This window comes from Ambystoma mexicanum, chromosome 8 (genome assembly GCF_040938575.1).
Source record: "Ambystoma mexicanum isolate Mex_15411 chromosome 8, UKY_AmexF1_1, whole genome shotgun sequence".
Classification (NCBI taxonomy): domain Eukaryota; kingdom Metazoa; phylum Chordata; class Amphibia; order Caudata; family Ambystomatidae; genus Ambystoma; species Ambystoma mexicanum.
In genome coordinates, this window is record NC_090929.1 from 1125411675 (window position 1) to 1125436390 (window position 24716).

Consider the following 24716-nt stretch of genomic DNA (forward strand, 5'->3'; position numbering starts at 1 on the left):
TGGAGAGAGCACATTCTTAGGTGAGACATAGCATCCCCCTTTCCTTTCACAATGATCCCTCTATCCAAAAATCCTTTGTGGGAAATTGTCAACCCCTTCCCCTTTCCTCTTTTCAATCTGTTCCCCAGAAACAGCATGTTACTACTCGGACGAGGAAGAAAACAACTAGGAGGACACATCCTCATTTCATAGACCAACACATATCAGAGACCAAACAGAGGTGAAAAGGCTTCCTTTATTAAATCAGACAGTTTCAAACACCACTCTGGCACTGAGATGAGGAAGAGGACTATGGAACAACCAGGCATGTTTGCCTAATGGTGTCCTCCAGAGCCAGGCACGAGGACTCAATGCACCTGGGGTCACTTAACACACCTGAATGTTATAAAAATGCCTGCTGTTCTGAAGGAAGAGGAGAAGAGGAACGGGCTGGAGGAAAGGAAGCTGGAGGCTTGAGCTGTGTTGTGCAGGAGAAGGGGACTTCGTAAGCATGGTCAGGTAGCAAGGGTCCAAAGGTACTGCATCTGCCAAAGCGGGTCTGGTTGGGAGAAGCAGTGGTGCTCCCCTTGACCGCAGCCACCACCAAAGGAAGCCAGGAGAGCGGGCGCTATTTGCGGTGCAGGCTGTGAGAGGAAGGCAGAGTTGGGAGAAGCCAGGAAGCAGTGGCAGCCTGGAGAAGCCCATTGCGAAGAACTCCAGGAGGAAAAATGATGCTGTGTGCGACCAGTGAGTGTCGAGCCACTCTGTCCGGGGCACTCCGGTAACACTTAACAAAGTCCTTTGCAGTTGCTGAGTGAAAGGCAAAGAGATTGAAAGTATTGTTAAATGCCAGAACAAGTATTATATTATTATTATATTAAGGAGATTGAATGACCTATGACCGATTGAAGGCACTTGTGAATCCCATTCAGAGTAAAACATGATTTAAAGCAATTGTGAATACTGCAGAGTATGAAGTACTGAAAGGACTTGGGAACGCTGCACAAAGTCAGATGAGTGCTTATGAAGGGACGAAAAGCAAAGTAGTGCATGAAACAAGAGTCAAGGAATACAGTGTGTGAAACAAGTGAAGGCAAAAATAAGAGAGTACTGAGGAGGTACAAAGATGAAAAACTAAATATTGGGCCAAAGTCCAGTGGGGCCCAGGCATGGAAAATTGAGAGAGATTTGTGTTGGCAAGAGCCATAGAAATACAGACAAGAGTACATGGTGGCTAAAGCAGCCATGGGACAGTGTCTGGAGAACGTGACACTGAGAAATCAGCTAAGCATCACTGTCAGGCGGACACAGTGGCTAAGTGTTGATGGAAGCTGTCAGAAAGGGTATCGGTTGCGTGACCTGTAATGGGCGGGCCATGTGGTCCGTCAACTGCGCCTAGACCAAGTACCCTATTTGGAAAAACCAATGAATGCAATGAAAGCAGATGTGAAGTCAAGTTTATGTGCTGCTACATCTTTGTCTGAAAGATTGAAGTTAAGAAACAGAACTGTGTTGATTTTGAAAGCTGGAAGTTTGGGTGAAGGAAACCCCGACTTGGGAGGTGTCCCAAGGAACTGTGTTATTTTGAAAGCAAGAAGGTTTGAACTTTTGGGCAAGGGAATCCTCATGTTTTGAGAACTATTTTGAACTTGGGGAAGGGGAAGCTGATCCTTAGCCAAGAGCTGGATGAAGCTCTGAACTTTCCTTTGAACACTATTCTTTTGATACTGACATCCCTACACATTATATGCAGTTGTTGTGAGGGCAAGTATAGGTTTTGGACACAGACCGAGACTTAAGTTGGACATCCTGACACAAGACTGTCCTAGGTTTTCTTTAGGTAGGGAAATCCCACCTTAGCAGAGAGCAAGTTGGGCCTTACTCCATCCTAACGCTTAAGTTAAATAAAACTTTGAGCATAAATTTGAATCTGTTATCTGTCTTGCTTCATGATACCTTCACAATATTTATAAAAACATGTATATTTTTATGTTATGGCGTTCACGACCCTAGCTGGGGGCAGACGTGGCTGGTAACTTACTGCCAGCCTGAGGAAAGGTGGGCGGGGCGTACCTAGGTCTTGCGCTCAGGCTTGGGGCGGTTACCGGCCCTGTCCAATCCCCCCCCTACCCAAGCCGTAAAAGACTTGTACACCCCAGGGCTTATCTGGGGTGTGAATGTTTTTTTATAGTGGTGCTAGGATTGGGAGGAGAGCATGGACCGGAGCACAAAGCAGGTCAGTAGGGTGGAAGAGAAGGGATGGAAAGAGGAAGGGTTTGTTTTGGGGCGGGTGGGGAGGTGGGAAGTCAACAGGGAGAAGCTCCCTGTTTCCTGCACACAAAAAATAGAAATAAAAATGTCACCACCCGGGGAAGGGCCTTGGGTGGCTGGAAACAGTGGGTGGCAAATGCCTATTCTCGCCCGCTGTTCTAGCCACCTGATTGGCTGATGGCCCTAACCCAAGTGCAAATATTTTTTAATCCAGCACATTTGAGATGTTCTATTTCCCCCACAATACGCTGCTTTTATTGACATTGCACTAAACACAATCACACCGAAGTAGGCCTAAAATTAATGAAGATAACCAGTAAGTAAAGAAGGCATTACCTCGATGTTCCTCTTCCTCGCCACCATGTTACTCCTGAGGTATTCCAAATGTACGACATCAGCATGAGGAAACGTAACATCAGACAAATTAGTGTATACCACGTGAAGATTATCCTAACAGAATCAAAATCGGACTTAGAGAGTAGGCAATTTAAGGATTCCAGCCCTGAATGTTGGTGAAACGTAACAACCCACCTGCATGCAATTATGCTTGGCAAAAATCCATGAATCAGACTAGATGGCCAACCTACACACCTCTCGGAGAGAGATCCCCTGTGGATTGGCCCAAGTGACTACCATTACCCAAGTGGACCTCCCCTAGGTACATGATGGAAATGGGGCGTGCAAAATAGTGTAGGGCGAAACAATGGTATCCCTAATCCACATGCTCAAGGGGCTATTCAAAGCCCTTCCTCCCACTACTGAACAACCCAAAAGAAATGACAAGGTTCTAGGAAGATTAAAAAGCAGCTGTTTTGTCCAAATATTCCAGAAGTGCTCTACGGCATCTAGACAATGCCAACATGCTTACTCCTTGGTGGAAGGAGAAACAGAAAAGGATGGAAGAAGAATCCCCTGGACCATGTATCATTTGGAAGAATGTTGAGCCATAAAGATGGATAGCATCAGAGAATGGCTGCTACATGTTGAATAATCAAGTATAGGGTAAGACACAGGAGTACATGTAACTCACCATGTCTATGGACAGAAGTGACTGCAAGGTGAAACACTGGGCCTCATTATAACCTTGGCGGTAGCCGGGCCTGTAAAACAGGCACGGCTGCCGCCGGAGTTGCATTTTTTCCGGCACCAATCAATGAGGAATTACTGGTTAGTTCCGACATTGCCGGACCCGGTAATTCCTGCATTGCCAGGTGCCGATGCCTGTCAGTCCCCATTCCCATTGACCTCAATAGGAATGGGGACTTCGGATGCACCGGCACCGCCAACGACGGTGCCGGTGCATCCGACATGCTACGCTCGCGGGGGCCTGGCGGGCTGACAGGCGCCCGCGAGCAGAGCTCGTAATATGGCAGTCCAGGAACTACAGTGCTGGCATGCTTACCGGTACTGTAGTTCCCGGTCCGCCATGCTTATAATAAGGCCCGCTGTCTTCGTTGACAAAGCGCTCCCATCACTTTTTTTAGAGGGTCAAAAGAATGTTACGTGGGAACACTGAGAGCCAGTTGAAGGTCAAAGGGATCGAATGAGACCTCGGCGTGGGGGAATCTTGAAAGTTCAAACACTCTCAAAAGTTGGTGATACATCTCCGAGACACAGTCCAGGGTTCCCTGAAAGCCTCGTTGGATGCAAAGTGGAACCATAACATGGTTGAGGAAGAGGAGGCTCCATCCTTTCTTGATGATGGCCTCCTCTTTGTTGCTGCATAAAACTCCTGTGGTTTTTCATTCACTATTTCCTTTATTCTGTCATCAGGCACTGAAGGGGATCCATGCCTGCCCAATCCTTGGGTCACCCTATGCCTGGAATGAGGGAATCTGAGTGAGGCATCAGATGACACGTCTCTGGTGTGCTTTCTTTTTCCTGAACTCTTGCTAGCATCTCTGCTCAATTTGCCATGGCTGGAATACAAAGTGACAGCAAAGTGCATGGTTGCTTTCCCTCTGTGGGCCTTCTGTGGGCCTGCGGTTTCGATTGTACATACCTCCATCAGGCTTCTCTCTCGCTGACCTTGTGTGGTGACAAAGAGAAACGGAAACAAGAGTCTTATGCCATCTTCACAGGCAACTCTGCCATCATGGGCCCATCCTATATGAGGGAACAACCTTATAATGTTCGCTGGGACACGATCCTCCCGGAAACATCATAGAGCCCAATGCATGGTACTATAGGTTGACCAACCATCCCATATTTTGCAGGACTCACCCAATTTAATGGGGTTTGTCTTATATCCTGCACATACCCTGTCTGTGATGGGGAATGACTTCTCTTTCCTGCTGCAGGATCAGCTGTTCAAGCCATTCCCAGCACTCGCAGCACATACTTTTTCTTGTGATATTTCAAGCACAACGAAGAATCGTGGCTCCTACCGAGGTCTTGCTTTGTGTCAGCAGGGCGTTACAATGGGAGCGATTAGAGGTTGATAGCACAGACACAGCAGTGAGTGGTCCCTTGACAGGGAGTATTGTCCCCCAGGAGGTTCAAATGGTGGTTGATAAGTAATGGGAGGGGTATAAAATACTAGACGCGCTATAAAATGTGTGATCCTGGGCCAATCATGTAATCTCACTGTGTCGTATCTGATCAAATGTGCTATCCCTGGAAGTGATTCAGTTTGCAATGTTTACTATTAGAAAAAGCCCCACTCATGGTGTTCTAGACTATTGAGGTGATCCATATATAATAATAGTGACCATATCATATCATGCACAGTACAAGGTTATTTGTCTCTGGGCTTAGTAATGGCAACTGCTTTTACCGTCACTACCCTCGAGTACTAAAGATTGATGACACTCCTTGCAATGTCCTTTCTGTGATGACCCTTATCATGCTGTCAATACATATACAAACACGGGTCTACATATGTTTTGCAGAACAGCGCCTCGTAAATCCCAGGACTGGCTCTAGACAGAAAACCAAAGATCAGTGTCCTTTATGCATATTTGTATTTGTATTTATTGTGTTTATATAGCGCTTTAATTCAAAGCGCTTTACATTATAACAACAAGATACATAAAAGTTTATAACAGTAGAAGCAATTTACAAACCTGAATCAAACCGATACAAAACAGTAAGTAGAGCAATTAATCTGTTAGGGTAAGAGGGAGAGGGGGTGAGGAGAAGTGTAGAGAGAGAAAGGAGGGAAAGGAGAGAGAAATGGGAGAAGGTAAAGATATCAGGGTGGGGGATGGAGAAGGAGAGATTTCAGGGAAGTACGGAAGGAGGAAAAGGTAGGTATGGAGCAGATAGAGAGAGGTATGGAGTTCCAGTGCAAGGGGGCTAGGAGCTGAAAAGAGCGGAAACGGGGGGAGGCACATGGGGAGGGGGGAACGGTGAAAAGGAAAAAATCATCAGAACAAAGTGAATGGGAAGGGGTGCAGAAAGAGAGGAGAGATAACAGGGAGCAATGTCATGGAGAGATTTAAAGATAGGAGAGAGGAAATTAAATTTAAGTTGGGAGTGAAAGGGAAGCCAACCCAGGTAGGAAAGCGAAGAGGAAATGGAGTCGTGATGGGCAAGGAGATAGAGGGTACGGACAGCTGACTGATGGAGGGATTTGAGGGGGGCGAGATGAGATGCAGGCAGTCCAAAGAGTAAAGAGGAGCAATAGAAGAGGCGAGAGAAGATAAGGGAGGAGATTAAAAGTCTAGTGGCATGGAAGGTGAGCGAGGAGCGGACTTTACGAATGTTGAAAAGGTGGTAGGGACAGGCGCAAAAGGTAAGAGAAATATGGTGGGAAAAGGAGAGGGAGGAATCAAAGTGAATGCCTAGATTGCGAGCGTGGGGAGAAATGGGAAGATTAGAGAGGGGGAAAGTGAATAAAAGGTGGAGGAGAGGGAGGGGGAAGAGTGTTGGAGGGAAAGAATAAGACTTCAATCTTATCAGTATCGAGGGAAAGAAAGCTGGATGACATCCAGTTTTTAATGGCTGTAAAACAGGGAGAGAATTTAAGGTGGAGATCAGGAGAGAAGGAAGAGAAGGAAAGGAAAAGTTGGGTGTCATCGGCATAGAAATGGTGAGAAATACCAAAGGAAGAGATGATGGGGGCAAGGAGAGACGCATAGAGAGAAAATAGGAAAGGGCCAAGAACTGAACCTTGAGGTACGCCGTAATCGAAGGGGAGGGTGGGTGAGGTACGACCACCCCAGAAGACAGCAAACGAGTGAGAGGAGAGCTAAGAGGAGAGCCAGTTGAGAACAGAGCCTTTGAAACCAAAGGAAGAAAGAGTGTTGAGAAGTAAGGGGTGATCGATGGTGTAAAAGGCAGCAGAGAGGTCAAGGAGGATGAGGACAGAGGATTGTTTAGAGTATTGAGCAGAGAGGAGAGAGGAGAGAGTTGAGAATATAAGTAAGGGCAGTTTCAGGGGAGTGTTTAGGTTGGAAACCAGATTGAGAGGGGGGAAGGAGGGAAAGGTTAGTGATAAAGGCTGAGAGCTGGGAGAAGAGAGATAGGACAGAAGTTAGAAGTAAGAAGGGGATCAGCAGAAGGTTTCTTCAGTATAGGTATATAGTGGCATGCTTGAATGCGGATGGGAAGGTAGCTGAGGAGAGGCAGATGTTGATGGCAGGTAGGTTTAGGCTATAGGTTTTTTTTGTTGCTGCTGTCTATGTGTTAAAATGCTATTTGCCTATAATGTTACCACCAAAGTGGATGCAGTGGAAAAGGGTGTGTGAATGACGTCATGTTGAACCATACGCACTATAGACTGCTCTGCATATAAAGTGTCCTGGGAAGCATTTTGTAAAGTTGGCCATCTCACAGTGACACCTTCCCCTTCACTTGCCTTTACTTGAGCCCAACAGGGACAGGTAAAATGAAGGTAAGTTGCTTTCAGACCAGATCTTCTTCCAGTCTTTATTTGTATGAACTCTGGTGGCCATTTCCCTCCAATGCACAAATTGCACTTAGGGGACCTGGTACCCTATTGACATCTTCAGCATTTGCACTGTGTGCAAAAGTAAGGGCTAACTAGCAGACAAAAACATAGTTGTGTCACATGGCAAGCAGTGTTTTACAATGAATTCCTTTGGAATCCACCTTCTTTTTGATTGTGTAAAAAGCAGGTAGATTCCATATGAATCCATAACATGTGCACCTGCATGAAAAGGTCATGCTGTCATAAATACTGGTGTATTTGTATGGCAGAGAGGATGGGGAAAATGTACATTTCATTCCGCACCCCTTCGATTCCATACAAGTTTACTAAAATGTAACGTGGATTAAAACTTGTGCATCAAATGTTTACGCATTCAGTTTACGCATGATGTTTACTGTGTCGCAATAGAAATTACCTCCTTCATGTTCAAAATGAAATTTCCTCATTCACATAGTAAATACAGTGTATTAAAAACTTCTTAGTACAGATTTTTGGGGTTTATCCATTAGCTAGGCTTCCAATTACCTGGGCAAGTTGCAAACCACATGTTTCCAAACCCAAACAATACTAAGGAAATAGTGCTCATTCTCAGCTCCCTCATCAGCGGTGAATTGAGTTAAATTTCCCCAGATTCAGAATTCGACAATAATTGTCTCTCTGGATACCGAATCCAGGAGATCTAAAAGCCATTGTCCGAGTCGCCATGCACAGCACATCAGTGATCAGCTGTTCCCAGGTCTCTGATCTCAGAGGCATGGGGATTTTTTTAACCTCACATTACATTTCTGTTTGGTAATTGAAGTCTTCCATTCATAACCATACTCTTTTTGTGCAGCTGTTTTGCCAGCTCATGTCATCTCTCTAAACCTCAGTGTTATGTCGAGGAAGGATGTCCCCCACAACATCGAGGGACAACAGAGTCTGCCTCTACATCCACTGCGCTAAGCAGTTCGTGTAGACCTGGACTCTATTCTAAGATGGCCGCCCTTTGTTTCACCCTTCTCCGGACCAGCTGCAGTGCCTGGAGTGTCTGCAGAGGCACCCCGCAAGACCTTGCCTGCTGATTGGCCTGAGTGATGCCTAATACTGAGACCCGGCCGAGCCGTAAGGCGAAGCCAGATCCCTGCATTTAAGGCCCCCTTTGAAGGCATCCTGTCTTCTCCCGGTCATCTCCATGGCATTCCAGCATTCCACTCTCTTCCACACACAAAGGTCTGTCTGGTCAGAAAATGCTCAGAATCAGGAGGTAAGAAAGTTATTTCTGCACCGCTGTGCTTGCCATCTTAATACGGCATCCACGCGTTACACTTTCCGGCTCACATCTCTTACATCTCTAATCAATGTGTACCACTTATCTTCTCTGCCTCCTCAAGCATTGGTCTCTCCACCTACCCACTGTCTCCACCTTGCCACACTTGGGTCGGCATTTGCTTGCTGCGTGTGCCCTCACCTTGTGTGTTGCGTGTACACCCCCCCTTTGGCAAATTGTATGCCAAGTGTACCCTTACCCACAGTCAGCTTGGCGCTATCTGTGCTCCCCACCTTCCTTCACACCGCCTCAGCCAATGTGGCCCCCACCTCCTGTCTCCTCCTAACCACGCCCGGGAAAATCTGTTTTATTATGCATCTGTGTGCTGCTGCTGCCCCTGCTCCGCGAGGTAGGCACCCTATATTTGCCCTGGACTGACTTTTGCTTCTTGCGTGCTTCTGCCCTGCAACATGGGGTAGGCACCATGTAGCTGCCCCCGGATTTGTCCTGCCTCGGTGGGTTGATGCCCCGAGCCACTTGGGCAGGCCCAGCTGAAACGCTCACTATGAACCTGTTGGTTTGACTTCCCGCATCATTCGCTTTGAGCCCCCTGTAACATGAGGTGTGGCCTACAATGTGTTGCGCCCACCGGTCTGACTGTAATACGTTGCTCCTGATTCTCTCTCCTGCATCCTTTGCCTTAAGCCCCCTAACATGAGGTGCGGGCTGTATTGTGTTGCACCCACCTGACTGACCATAATATGTTGCACCTGTTGTACCTGCATCCATTGCCTTGAGACCACCTACATGGGGTGCGGCCTGTAATTGTGTTGCACCTATCTGACTGACTGTAACTATGTACTTCACACAAAGCACTTATGTAACCAAGTAAGCTTTCTTGACAGCGCCACGATGCCACGATGCCGCATGGCCGCTAGGCGCTTTATAAATGCAAATAAATAAATCATAAATATGTTAGCCACGTGTTTTTTAGTTTTGAAACATATCACTTTCCTGCCATGAATCCGTCCCGAGGCCCCCTTCATTCATCGTCCCACTGACACCACCCGGACTCCGCTCCATGCATGGCACCCCACAATTCTTTTCTTATTACCAGCACTGTTTATGACCAGAGCAGTGAAAAGCAGCATCATCCTCTCTCCTAAAGCTATTTTACACTCATACTATGGGATGTCACCTGAAAACATATCAATTAATCCGATAAGGCCCAGTATCAAAAAAGCACAGGACCAAAGAGCATACCATGGGTCTTATTCCGAGTTTGGAGGTCCAGTAACAAAAGTGTGGGGTATTAGTGTTAATGCTAAATTTACTGCATTGTCAATGTTGAACCTTGGAGGGAAAGTGGAGGAAAAACCTTCAGCACTTGAATGGAGGTTTTACCTTCAATGTTACCTCCCATAAATTGAGGGTTTACTAAGGGTGGACTTACTGTCAATGATAAATGTTCCAAATCCCAATTGGAGTCCTACAGGCTCCTTCAATGGGGATGAACACGGCCCCTCCACCACTCGTAATCTAGCAGATTTACCGTGATTACGAGTGGCGGTAACAGTATGTGAGTTTGGCAGTATTTCAGATGGAAATACCCCCAATCCCTTAGCGACCCCCTTATTTAATGAGCGTGGTTGCTGGTTAGGCAGCATGCTATGAGAATAGCAGGCATGGCATTTAGGGACCTCAAAGGACCCTTTTGACTTGTGGGGAAATGGCTATAGCCCCCCACCAAAGAAGAGCATTGTAAGGAATTAGCATGGGGCAGGAGGGTAAGGGGGTTGGGAGTCAGCATGCAGGTGGCATCCTCAATAGGGCAATTCCAAACTGGTGTTTAATGCAGCATACATCTCTTATTCATATGTCTTTGCAATGCTTTATCCTTGCCAAAGGTAACTAAAATACAGCAGGTAAGGTATCCAGCCGACAGAGCGGAGTTGGGTGTGTGGATGGATGGTGCCTTGGATGTCGGTATGTGGTGACTTGCAAGCATACAGTGGGTGGGTTCTCTGAACTGGCACCACAAGTGTGTTGCTTTGGCAGGCTTTGAGGGGAGTAATGTGTGTGGTGTCCACAAATTCATTGTGGATTTTCAAATACCTAAAACAGTGGTCTACAGCCTCGGGCACTCCAGATGTTTTGGCCTACGATGTCCATGATCCCTCAGCATCGACTATGGTTGATGGGTGTTTCAGTCCAGAAGATCTGGAGAGCCAAAGGTTACAGACACCTGGTCTAAGTGGTGAACTGGGCCTGGGCATGGCCCGAGATATGGAGGTCAAGGGAAACGTTGCGTAATCCGTCAAGCCGGGGAAATTTGGGAGTCATGACAAACCAATCATGCAGCACACGTTTAAGAACCAAAACATATTGAAAAAGTAAAGTACCCATGTCCGCTGGAAGACATATCGAACTCTATGAAGGAGGGCGCCCCATCGACTGTGGGAAACTGGAAGTTCCTCGGGGATGTCATGGAGACCAGACTCACGTCGATTTGAGGGGTCCTGGCCGGTGGGCTCGGCTGCCAGGGGAGATCTGCATCTTGTTGCGCCTTCAATTGCTCTGCTGTCGCAGGTTCCAGGAGGGGCGCCGTCTCTGAAACGACAACATGATAATGAGAGCATCTTACACCCTTCCACCGATTCCACATCAGGACAGCAGACCTATAACTAGACACTGGGAGCCCCCCCTCAACATCTGGACGCGTTATTTCCCTTTACTACTGGCAGCACCACTGCTACTACTAATACTGATTACAGTACTAATCATTAAACAATCATTAATACTAAATAGTGATTGTGCAGATAGGGTCGTGCTTACATAGTGCCACGGTTTTGTGGCATTGTAAATAACAAGGTTGCTAGGACCTAATTCAAACGTACTCATGCTGTCCTACTCGGAAGGACAAAAGTCCTACTAAGCATAGGCATCATTTGAAATTGTGACCCGAAGGCTGTACACAATGTTGTGCAGCACATACATCAGCCAACTAAGCTAATTGCATCCTGCCTTCCAGGAGAGATGCCACTGGTAACGTCCTCTGAAGTGGCCTCAAGAGCACGTGAAGAGTTGTAAAAAGCTTCCAAACGAGTAAACAAAGGCAGTCTCAGTGTTTCCTTCCAGAGAGGTGTCCCTTTCCATCTGCGATGGCATGCCTGTGAAATCAGAATGCTCCAGTTTCACTTTTACACTCTCTCATATTATTTTCTTGTGGTATGCATGGTCTCCAGCTTTACCTCTGAACAGTGACATTGGCTCGGAGGGCACTGGCAGTGGCTGTAGTTGCGGGTCCTGGACGGTGTTCCGGTCATTTATCTTTTACAGGAGAGGGGGGCCAAGGTAAGCCAAAGTGCAGCACAGGAGTTGCTAAAAATGGAAGTGTGCGCATATGTAAATATGTCTATATTAATGTCAGCATGGTTCAGCTTTTAGTTTGTAACAAAAGCCAAAACCTCGGCGAAAGCTGAACCATGCTGACATGATTACAGAAGATGTCAAAATAAACAACCACAAGAATTAAAAATGAATACCTTCACCTGCACATATTAGTTTGCAAGGCTACAACAAGCTTTCTTGAAAGCATGAGAAGTACGTTCAATCCTCCAATAGCCATTCTTCCTTGGAAGTGTTTATAATTATGTCATTTTTTTAAAACTCTTTTTATTGGTTTTACAACATATAGAACGTTTCCCCAACTGGTCCCCCCTCCTCCCTTCCCCCTCCCTGGGGAGCAGTTTCTGGGTGGTTCCTGGTACTTTCCTTCTGTTAGTGGGTTATCGTAGTCACTATAGGTCCAAAAGTTTTAGCCTCTGGGGGCACCAGGCGACCCGGAAGTCGTCCTTGAGGAAGGCTAATGTATCACCCCAATCTTTTACAAAGCTATGCACCTTATTGTCCATGACATATGTTGCCCATTCCAAGGCTACTATTTCCCAGATTTTCGACAGCCAGTCCTGCATCATGGGCATGTCTGCGCTTTTCCACCTCTGTGCTATTAGTGACATAGCTGCGAGTGACAGCACCACCCTCGCCTTTTCACGTGATCTGGGTTCCCTCCCAGCAGCCCCTGCTCTGACTCCCAATAGGATCTGTTCTGGTGATCTATTGTCTCCGGGCCTGTAGGCCTGGTCCTGCGCCCTTTGTACCTCCCTCCAGAAGGGCTCAACCCTTGAACACATCCACCAGATATACTCCACTGTGCCCTCCATCCCGCAGCCCCTCCAGCAATTCCCTGGTGTTCCCGGGTATATTTTAAGAAGGCGGGCTGGCGTATAGTGCCAGCCAAGTAATACCTTATGCCATGCTTCCTGCAGCTGGGAAATGCTTGCTAATTTAGGTATCACCCGCCACAACCTCTCCCATTCCTTCCTTTCAATGTCTCTCCCCAAGATCCGCTCCCACCTCCGCATGTACGGCCACGGTTGCCTAGGGGTTGCGTCATGTAATATTCTATATAAGTTAGACACATGTCATTATATTATATGTCATTTTAAAGATACTATTGACAGTTTATATTGACCCTGAAGGAGCTCTCAGTGGGTGAGTTACTAAACAAATATGTACCCACAATGTGAAACAATGTGAAACAGGTGCAGTCCCAGCTTTGCATTTCAGAGTTGTAATTCAGAGTTGTAAACAAGAATGATGTTTTGCCCTTGGCAAGAAGATTATCGCTGATGTCTCAAAGTTTCTAGGTGAGTGATATCCTCGCAAAAGCGGCAAGTCCCTGGTTGGCCGTTGAGTTGTTTTCAGTGCCATACGACTTCCCTGGTAGGGAGGAGGTTGAGCCTCTGTCGCATAAAAAGATCTCTGAACTTTGGACATGGACATTTCTTCATGTATGGTGGGGATTGGTTCACTGAACGACTCTCTGCAAAACAGTTAATAGATAGCTTGCACCACGCTTTCATCTCCTGTGTTTCAATCCAGTCCATCCACTGGATTTATTTCCTAATCTGTATAAGATTGACTTCAAGATTTCCAATGAGCAGCTAAGAGAAAAAATCCAGTCTCTACATTTGCTTTTCCAGCCACTGAGTAGTCCACTTTGCTGGATTAGAGCAATTGGCCTCAAGATATCCACCGGCAGGAGGTCGTCACCTAGAAGGATTTTGCGGTATAAATCTATCGATTTCCACAAAACTATTCAGTGCATTGCTTGGATGGCTAGCTCATATCTTATTCGGAGTGCAGGGAATCATTGCGGTAATACGAGCACTTTCCTCCAATAGGAAGCTTCCAAAAGATCCCAGATTAGCCATGTTTATATTGAGAGCTGTTTCCGCTGCATAAGTAAGAATCGGTACTCATTTCTGACGACAAGTGAGTACTGGGAGCATGGAAAACTTCCCATACTTTTTATGAAGTACCATTACTTGACGCGCCAGACTCTGGACATTTTGTTCTTAGAACGACCTACCAGTCATGTTCATTACTACTAGAGTTTATCCAAACTCATAAGTACTTGGTAGTATGGACCTGCTGTAAATTTGTCGATCCTAGGAATAAGGAAAACTTCCCCTTCTTGGATCCATGTTGATCGCAGAAGGCCATGGTTGGGTTTTTCATAGCATTTATCTTTAGACCGAATTCCAAAAAATAAGCCTTTAGAGAATTTAGTCTTCTTTGCTGCCCAATCAGTGTCTTATCTAGAAGTACTAAATTGTCTGCTTAGATCATCTAGGGTGCCGGTACAGTATTCAGGATCAGTGGATGAACTCACACTTCTTTTTGATTTGCTGCTAAATCTGAGATATAAAGATTGAACAGAATTGGCACCAGGGGGCATCCTTGTTTCAGGCCATTCCAAGTTTCAATTTTCTTTGAGATGCTACCTGCGCCCGAGAGCCTCACCTGGACAGAGGTGCTCGAGTGGAGAGAGATCATATTGCAGCTTATAAGTCTGGAGGACAGTTTCTTTCCAATCATTGTTGCCATAGTTTTCCACGGTCCACACTGTCAAAAGCCTGTTTGAGATCAACAAAGGCCATATGTGTTTTTGTTTTAGATCTGATCGATTCCAGTTTTAGGAGCTTAAGGAGCAGGAGATTGACATTAGTGTCTGTCTTGGGTCCATCCTATTATTTTCTTTGGTCCAGATGGTTAGGTGGCGAAGAAGGATGGAGGCAAACAACTTCCCCAATGGGTCCAATAGGGCGATAGTGTGCAGGTATACATCTGTCTCCCTGCTTACAAATTGGAATCAGTGCAGAATTTTTCCACGTCTGCTGTACCTGATTGGTTTCCATTATAGTAGTAAACAACAGGGTACAGAAATTAGCCCAATCCTCTGAATTAGCTTTCAATATGTTGTTGGTTAAGCCATCCAGGCCCGGAGCTCGTGTGGTTTCCAGTTTTTTGATGAATGCAAGGATTTCGTCTCTGTCCCAGTTAATTTTCTATTTCATTTGTTGGGCATCATCAGTCCTCCCAACCATGATGGTGCCTTTGGCATAGAGGACAGAGAAGTCAGCAATCCATGTCTCTTCTGGCACTGCTAACGTTGCCCATAGATCTTATGTATTTTGTTTAGCTAAGATCCTGACCATGGTTTCGGCATCCCACTGGGTGTGTTGAGCCTTGGAGTTACACAACCAATTTTAGTATTTTTACTTCCTTTTTTGATTAGCAAAATCTGCTAATTTGAAGGGAACGTTTTCAGTTTTCTTATCAGTGGGCGGTGGGGGGCACTCTGGTCTTGGTCATGGCGGGTGACTCACCTTTCACACATAATTTTAGTTTTTATCGCCTATCTCCCACTATCCAGGATATGTGAATGCTGCTTGCTGCTCCCATGTGTGCCTTCTGGGGCACTGGGGAAAGCGCTCCTATTGCTTAATCCAACTAGGTGATTTTGATGTCCCCAACACCTCCCAACTAGAAGGGCATGAGCCAACTTGGTGTTACTCTTAATCAGTCTCAGAAGGATGGAATACTTTGCCTGGATACTTTGTCTGATAAACCAGGATAACCACTTGTGACAAGTGGCATGCACACTGCACAGCATACTCTGCAGCAGGTGCACAAACAAACGGAGCTACCTTTGCTCGTTATATTAAATTAACCATTTTGTGGGTTTACCTAGTTATGGGGAGGTGAAACAAATAAGTTTTGCCACATGAGAAATACAGTTCTGAAGAAGACTAACATCAAACATGATAGATACAATGCAGTGAATTGAAATGGGATGGAACAAAGGCTTTGCATTAATCACACACCCTATAGTTGCTTGGGGACCATTGCATAATATAGATGCGTAGGGTGTCTGTAAATATGCAAATCGGTCTTGGTCCTGTCACCAAAAGTCGAAGATTACTCAGAACTGCTATGCCACAACCCTCAGGAAAGGAACAGAAGCAACCGCAGCCATGTTTAGACCTTGGGATCTAGCAGTTCAGGCCATATTGCTCACATTGGAAGCAGGAACAAAACCGATTTGCATTCAATGACATGCAAGGCCGCCCAAAGCAATGCCAGTGGTTGTGATTGTTTCAGTCTTCTACCAATCCCGTTTGGGCTTCGGTCTGTCTCTCTAAGTGAGAGTGTGTATACTAAGTTGTGCTTTCTGTCAAAACGATGAGCAGAGTCAACAGGCAGACTGCACATGTTAAGTCTCGAGTAGAGATTACTAGGGAAATGGACAGTTTTGGGCCGAACAAGAAACACACATTTTGCAATGCCAACAGTTTTGGCTTTTGTGTAGACAATGGAAAGGCATTCGGCAAGCACTGCCATAAAGGTAGTAATTGGCGATTAATGGTGCAGCTGCAAAATGGTGCAAGCACCTGGGCATATAATAGCAGTGCCTGGCAGATGACTAATTCCTATAAATATGCCAGAACTGCTGGCTTTGCCAGTGCTTTCTTGTAACAGGACTTCAGTGAAGACACGCATAGTGCTTATAAATCAAGTGATTGAAGTTAGACCTAAGACATTTTTATTACACCAATGGCGTGTTTACAGCTCCAATGAACCCATAAATCGCAGAAGACTGGTTTGAAGAAACACTGATACACAAAAGGAGATGTTCCTACCATTGGTTAGTACAACATGTATTTAGTATTTTTTTTATATAAAATCTATTTGTTACATATTAGCATCTTGTATAAAGAAATCAAGATTATTAGGTGAAGGGCTATTCATCTTGATTCAATCAAGCATTTTGATTAATTTGAGCATGAGTCTCAATTCTCATCGTGCATAGTTTCTACACAATTTTATGCACGTAGTTCAAAACATGCTTGCATACCAATGGTATTACAAATGTGCTAAAGCAAAAGGATAGTGCAAGTGACATAATATATACATTATTACACAAGCCAAGCAGAGTAAGGAACAAGTTACTTACCTGTAACTGTTGTTCTCCAGCATGGGTCTGGCATGGATTTACATGCTCATGAATATTCCCCGTCGTCAGGCTGGGAATCCTCGGTAAAGAAAAAAACCAGTATCAGTTTCGTTTCTGATCTGTCTTTCGTAGTAATAACCAATCACTGGTCTCTGCGTCATACTGACCACAGCCAATGACTGCCCTCTACCTAAGCACCGCCTCTGGCAGCCATCTTCAGATTTGGAAGCACGTGAAGTGGCAGTATGACCAAGTGAAGAGCCGCAGAGGGGTAGGCGGGAGGGTTCGCATGTGAATCCATGCCAGACCCATGCTGGAGAACAACAGTTACAGGTAAGTAACTTGTTCCTTCTCCAGCATGGGGTCTGGCATGGATTCACATGCTCATGAATAAAGAATACATAGCAGTACACACATGCACAACCACGGGAGGTGGCAAAGGCTCAACATTAAGCATTACATCAAACTCAACATTAAGCATCTTACCTCCTCACCAGGCTCACCTCAGGCGAACAGGTTGCGCAGCACTGCTTGGCCGACCCTGGACTCCTCCCTGGAATCCCGATCGACGCAGTAGAATTTCGTGAAGGTGTGCGTCGACCTCCATGTAGCAGCCCTACATATGTCCAGCAGGGGCACACCAGAAAGGAACGCCGTGGTAGCTGCGATCGCTCTGGTGGAATGGGCTCTCGGACGGCCAGGCAGCGGTCGGTTTGCCAACCGATGACAGTACATGATACAGCCGGAGAGCCATCTGGAAATGGAAGCCTTCGAGAGAGCCTTCCCCTGATTGACAGGTCCAAAGTTCACAAAGAGTTGTGACGTCTTCCGAAAACACTTCGTGCGGTCCACGTAGAACTTCAGCGCTCTAGCCACATCCAGCGAGTGCAAAGTCCTCTCAGCCGGCGACGAAGGCGACGGGAAGAACACAGGCAACACCAAGGGTTCGTTGAGATGGAAGTCCGACGGTACCTTGGGCATGAAGGAGGGGTGCGTCCTGAGCACTACCCTCGTGTCGTGAAAAGTCAAGTACGGGGCCTTGCAGGAAAGGGCCTGGATCTCTCCCACCCGTCGTGCGGAGGTGATGGCCACAAGAAACGCTGTTTTCCACGACAGAAACTTCAACGGGGCCGAGTGCAGAGGCTCGAACGGAGGTCCCATGAGCTTGGTCAGCACCACGTTGAGCTCCCACGCCGGGGCCGGAGCCTTCACCGGCGGGAACGATCTGAACAGTCCCTTCATGAACTCTTTCACCAGACGATGAGACCACAAGGACGTCCGCCCCGTGGTTCTGGTGTATCGGGAGATCGCAGCAAGATGAATCTTGATGGACGCGTGTGCCAGTCCAGCTTTGGCCAGCGTCAGCAGGTACGGCAGTACCTGGGGAGCCGTAATCCGTAGAGGGTTAATCTTCTGTGCGTGGCACCAGACAGAGAACCTCTTCCATTTGTGTCCGTAGCATTTAAGAGTCGAGGACGCCCTGGCCTTTGCAAGAACCTCTCTGCAGTCGGCCGGTATGTCGTATCCTCCAAACTCTAGCGCTGCAGGAGCCAGGCCTGCAAGTTCAGCGATTTCGGGTCGTGGTGGAGGATGGCGCCTCCTTCCCTGGAGAGTAGATCCGCGTCCACCCGCAGCTTGATTGGCGGGGACGCTGACAAGTCCAGAAGGTCCGGGAACCATATCTGCCTCGGCCACGCAGGTGCGACGAGGATCATCCTGCACCGTGACCTCTTGAGCTGGTTGACGAGCCGGATTAGCAGTGGCAAAGGAGGGAACGCGCAGAGGAACAGGCCCTCCCAGGGGAACGAGAAAGCATCGCCCATGCTCCTCGCCTGGGGAAACCTGCTGGCGAACCCCCGGCACTTGGAGTTCGTCGCCGTCGCGAACAGGTCGATTTGGGGTGTGCCCCACCGTCGGAAGAGGTGATCCACTAGATCCTGCCGTAGTTCCCACTCGTGGCACGAGCGCAGCTCCCTGCTGAGTGAGTCGGCGATGGTGTTTTTTATCCCTGCCAGATGAAACGGCACCAGAAACATCCTTTGGGCAACGGCCCAATGCCACAGGTCCTGCGCCTCCTTGGACAGTGCTGGGGACCTGGTTCCGCCCTGTTTCCTGATGTAAAACATGGTGGTGGTGTTGTCGGTGAAGATCCTCACCACCTTGCCCTTGAGGGACGGAAGGAAGGACCTGAGGGCCCAGAACACTGCACGGAGCTCCAGGACGTTGATATGGAGGGACTTCTCCGTCGGGAGCCAAAGGCCTCTCGCGTGCAGATTTTCGGTGTGCGCTCCCCACCCTTCCAGGGAGGCATCCGTGGTCACTGTCTCCTGGTGGTCTGGGGTCTGGAAGTCCATGCCCGCCGTCAGATGCGCGCGGGTGCCCCACCACCGGACCGCTCGGCGGAAACTCTCGTCGAGTGTGATCCTCTCCTCGAAGCCGCCCGTCGTTTGGATCCAGCGCGCGTCCAGGAACTCCTGCAACGGGCGCATCCGGAGCCTGCACATGGGAATGAGGTAGATGCAAGAAGACATCATTCCGAGGAGGGACTTGATGGACCTCACCTTGGCCGCGTCGGAAACCAACATCCGCTGTACCTTGCCCAGGATGGACCTGGTCCTTTCCTCCGACGGGGAGGCCAGAAGGGACACTGTGTCGAGCTACGCTCCCAGAAACAGTGCGTTTTGCGCGGGTACCAGGTGGGACTTGGCGTAGTTCACGGAGAATCCCAGGTCCGTGAGAAGTTGGACGGTCCTTGCCGTGTGCTCCACGGCGAGCTCCCTCGTCTTGGCTCGGATGAGCCAGTCGTCCAGGTAGGGGTAGACGTGGATCCCCTCGCGGCGCAGCTGCGCCGCCACCGGTGCAAGGCACTTGGTGAATACCCTGGGTGCCGACCGTAGTCCGAAGGGGAGGGCTTTGAACTGGTAGTGACGCCCTTGGACCACAAACCTGAGGAATTTTCTGTGCCCCTTTAGGATGGGAATATGGAAGTAGGCATCCTCCAAATCCAACGACGACAGGAAGTCTCCTTCCTCCAGCTGCCCCAGGACGTGCTGGAGGGTGACCATCCGGAACTTCTGCGCCTTGATGAACTTGTTCAGACGTCGCAGGTCTAGGATGGGGCGCCATCCTCCCGTCTTCTTCTTCACGAGGAAGTATCTCGAGTAAACTCCGGAGCCTCGAAGCCTCTTTGGGACGAGTTCGATGGCGCCCTTCCTGAGCATCGCCTTTACCTTCAGGAGAAGCTGAGGGACGTGAAGCTCTTTCCTGACCATGGGGGGGACGCGCGGGCACCTTCTTTGAAACTCGAGCGCGTGGCCCCGGGCTAAGGCGTCCAGCACCCAACGGTCGGTGGAGATGGACTCCCACACGCTGACGAAGCTCGCCAGCCGGCCTCCCACCGGGGTGCTTCGGTGGGGGCCCGACCCCACGGCCGGTTCAATCCTGTTTCGACGAGGCTTTGCCGCCTTGACCTCCTTGGCGACGACGGCGGGGTCCGCCAGACTTGCCTCGTCCTCTGTAGGCCTCCTGAGACGACGAGCAGGCCGCTTGATGGTAGGTGGAGAAACCACCGCCGGAACCTTTGGAGGCGCCCTTGCCTCCGCTGCTCCGAAAGGGCGTCCGTCTTTGCTGCAGAAACCCAAGGGCCCGGGCCGTCTCAGTGTCCGCTTTAATGGCCTGAAGGGAATCGTCCACTGTTTTCCCAAACAGGTTGTTCCCATCGAACGGCATATCCAGGACTCTGGTCTGTACGTCTTGACGGAAGTCCGTAGCCTTGAGCCATCCACGCCGCCTAAGGCACACGCCGTTGCCCAACTGGAGAAACCCAGTGTCGGCGATGTCCTTCGCAATAGTGATGGCGTGGTCCGACGCCACCTCACCTTCCTGTAGGATCTCCAGGGCATCCGCCCTCTTGTCGTCCGGTAGGAAGTCCAGCAGGGGAGCCAGTTTGTACCATAGCTCCCTGTCGTAGCGGGCCACGATAGCCAAGGCGTGGCCGCTTTAATCGTCGTCGCTGCAGACGAGATGACCCTGCGTCCCATAGCGTCCAATTTCTTTCCCTCGCCGTCCGGTGGGGAAGTCGAAGTGGAGGCCGCACCCCCCCTGCTTTCTTCCTGGCCGCCGCGGAGACGACGGAGTCCGGGATAGGCTGCGCCCGGAGGCACAGGGGGGCCGCGTCCGGGACCCGGTACTTCTTCTCGTACCGGTCTCTTCTAGCTGGCGTCGTGGAAGGGTTCTTGAGGAGGGTGAGGCCCTCATCCCAAATGTCGTCCAGTAGAGGCACCGCGAGGACCGTCTTCCTCTTGGCCTCGCGCCGTTGGTAAAGGAATCCTTCCTTTTTCTTCTCCTCAGGGCAGAGTTGGAAAAGCTCGGATGCCCTGGCGATCATGGAGTGGAACGATCCAATCTCGTCGGGCGGAGAAGCCCTGGTGGGAGGTGACGACGGTAGATCCTCGTCGTATACCTCGTCGTCCGTACCCGTCGCTGCCGTGTCAGTCCCCGTATCATCCCCTCGGGTGGACGGGGAGGAGGGCCGGACCGGGCGCGATGGCTGAAAAGGAGGTGGAGGGTGAATCCTTCTTTTCTTGGGCGGGGGAACACCAGAAGGTCCCGGTTCAGGATCCCCCGACGGGAGAGGTTCCTCCGTCGGCAACGGTAGTCTCGTCCTTATCTCTGAGCATAAAGGACTGTATAGCCAACAAAATGGCCGCCGAGTTGTCTTGCGGCGCTGGCAGAGGGGAATCCGACGGGCGATCAGGGGCCCCGTCGGCACCCTCGACGATGTCGTCACCTGCGTCGGGATCCATCCCGACGGGTCGGTCTTCTTCCACGCCAAGGCCGTGGCTTAAGACCTCGATCAGCTCTTCCTCCGAGGTTGAAGCCGAATCTACGACGACGCCCTGCCCCCCCTTTTTCTTCCCCGCCGGGCCCTGCCCCCCCTTTTTCTTCCCCGCCGGGGATTTCACGGGGGTCCTATCGATGGGCACAAAAGAGGACTCCCTCCGAGGTGGCAGGGAGACTCTGAGCCCCGAGCTCGCCACCACTGGTGTAGCCTCCACAGGCTGAGCCAGGGCCGCCGCGACAGTTTTGATAGAGGGCTTGGCCGGATGGATTAAGGCCTTCACCACCTTAGGTGCGCTCACCGCCTTATCCTTGAGGGGGGGGGACACTGCCTCGCTCCCCCTCCGATGGGGCCTTCGAGCTCGACCGGGGCCTCTCCAGGAGCTTCGCCGGGTGCTCGCCTTTCCTCTTACCCGACCCAGAGCGTTGGCTCGTGGCTGAAGGTGCCGGGGAGGGTGCGCCCTGCCTGGCGCCCGTAGAGCCCGACCGTTCGGCGCTCCCGGTGCCAGCGGACTCGCGGTGCTTGGCCTTGTGTTGGACCCCCGTCGCCGGGGCGTCCTCAAAGGTCTTAGAAGACCGCTCGGATTTCTTCCTCTTCTTCTCGCCTGACGGGCTCTTCCCTTCCAGCCAGTTGGCGAGACGTTGATGGCGGTCCTTCATGGTCCGCTCCGACATATTGCCGCAAAACGCACAGTCCTTCTCCACGTGCGTCTTGTCCTCAGGTAAGCAGTAGAGACAAAAGGAGTGTTCGTCCTCCTTAAAGACGTTCTGCAGCTGGCATCCAGGGCAGACCCTGAACAGCTTTCCGGGCGTCGAGCTTCCCTTCTCCTGGGCCATGTCCGGGCCTGAGAAGCTTCTGGAGTCCTCCAAAAGCGTAGTTCGACGAAATCTTCACCCTTGAGGGGCGCAGACGAATCCGACACGGGTCCCCGTTGATCGGATGGAGAGTCGGTGGAGCTTGAGGCTCTTTTGACCGAAAAAAACGAAGTTTTTGAGAAAAAACGTGAAAAAATAGCACTAACGCTCGAAAGCAATAGCACGAGGATCCCAACACATGAACGTGCGGTAAAAATCTGAAGATGGCTGCCAGAGGCGGTGCTTAGGTAGAGGGCAGTCATTGGCTGTGGTCAGTATGACGCAGAGACCAGTGATTGGTTATTACTACGAAAGACAGATCAGAAACGAAACTGATACTGGTTTTTTTCTTTACAGAGGATTCCCAGCCTGACGACGGGGAATATTCATGAGCATGTGAATCCATGCCAGACCCCATGCTGGAGAACATAAAATATCCACAATTCGCAAAATATATTTTGCAAGTAGTCCAGGGTCAATGCAGAATAGTCGCTGCCTCCTGAGCGCACGCAACTTCTGCATGCTTTTGCAATTTGACTGGCCCCCAATTCAGTGATCATTTAAAAAGGGACCTGCACCTCTACTACTGCAGACTGCGGTGCCAGCAAATGTATTTACTTCTCATCCAGCGTTTTATTCATTTCCAGAGATGATGGCCTAGTAAGAAACAATTGTATAAAGAACCCAGGATGAGGAATCTACCTACTGTAGACCGTTCCTTTGGTTGTGAAAGAAGCATTTATTTTTTGGGAGTCCTGTCCTGACGTAGGGGGTTCATTTAGAAATGCAGCTATTCTGTGTCGAACCTGGACTACTGACCAAATTAATTTTGCGAATTTTAGATATTTTATGTTACTCTGCTTGCAGTGTCTTGTGTAATAATGTACACCCTCCTCCAGACCCACTAGGTCTCCAAACACTGACCGCCTAGTCATGCCCAAAGTCAAGAGAACCAAAGCAGGAGGCTCCAGCTTCCCCTACATTGCTCCAAAACTTTGGTACAACCTCCCCCCCTCCCTTTGAGCTGAGAAATCTTATTGGTTATTCTGCAAAGCCCTCAAACCCCAGCTCTTCCCATAACCTGCAACCACTCCCACCCATACCCCAGACCTACAAATGCTAACTGTAACCTTGCTCACCAACCTACCACTTCTGTTCTCAGTAATTGTTCTACTGCTCTCATTACTGATGTATTTCCACTAACTGTATGACAATTTACGTTTCCCATGCCTTCTAATGTAACTCAATTAACTCTAGGACTAAGCTTTTTTGACTTGTACCTGAAACAGCGCCTCAATGCCTCCGGGTTGTTTGTGCGCTTTGTAAATGAAATACTTTTTTTTTATTATGTTACTTGCACTGTCCCTTTCCTCTAGCACATTTGTAATAGCAATGGTGTGCAAGCATTTTTTAACTATGTTCATAAAATTATGTAGACAGTATGCACGATGAGAATTGAGACTCATGCTCAAATTAATTAAAATGCTTGATTGAATCAAGACAAATAACCCTTCACCTAATAATCTCAATTTCTTTAAACAAGATGCTAATATGTAACAAATTGATTTTGTTATTGTAGGGGCCTGCCTCCCTGTACTTTGAAGAAACACTGGCAGGCACTTCTACCTCCAACTTTGATGTTACTCTAGAGGATCAGGTGGACATATTATATCTGTTATATCTAGCTCCTCCCACCTCACCTCCATCATATGGGAACAGTAGGAGAAGAGCCCTATGTGGGATACTAGGTATCATCCCAATACTGCATTGAGTGTATGAGAGATGATATGCACTCAGACAACCGTATTGAATGTTCCCTCGCACTGAGAGGGTGGAAGGATGTCTGCACACACCATTGGACATCATAGAGTAATAATTGAAATCTGACAAGAGCAGTGTGACATCATAGAGGAGAGATACTGAGACTCGCTGAAACGATATGCAAATATTCAAAGTATAAAGATGTAACTGAAGTAAGAAGATGTAATCGGGTATGAAGAAAACGTATATGCAAAGAAGGTAAAGTAACCTGCTGACTAATATAGAAATGCAAGGTAGATGAGACAAATAGAATCTTGCTGCAGAGGAAAGCATAACATGGCTAGAGCGGCCATGATGGAAAGATGGACGCTGGACTAGTATTAAAACCATTCAAGCTACCTCAGAGACAGACCAGGGCTGCAGAGTCAGGATATGCTGGAAAAACAGCTCTGTGTGAGGAACAAAGAGGGGTCTATTGGCCTGGGATCAAGGATGCTATTCCAAGG

General features: G+C 48.7%; 1 protein-coding gene across 4 annotated transcripts in view; it reads right to left on the reverse strand.

The window, feature by feature from the left end:
- Positions 1 to 24716, reverse strand: part of WDFY4 (WDFY family member 4) — a 1820746-nt gene that overhangs the window by 1223672 nt on the left and 572358 nt on the right. For all 4 annotated transcript variants that reach the window (XM_069611160.1, XM_069611162.1, XM_069611161.1 and 1 more), the window contains one exon: positions 10796 to 11003. In XM_069611160.1, coding sequence (XP_069467261.1) covers positions 10796 to 11003 — 208 coding nt within the window. The remainder of the gene's footprint in view (positions 1 to 10795; positions 11004 to 24716) is intronic.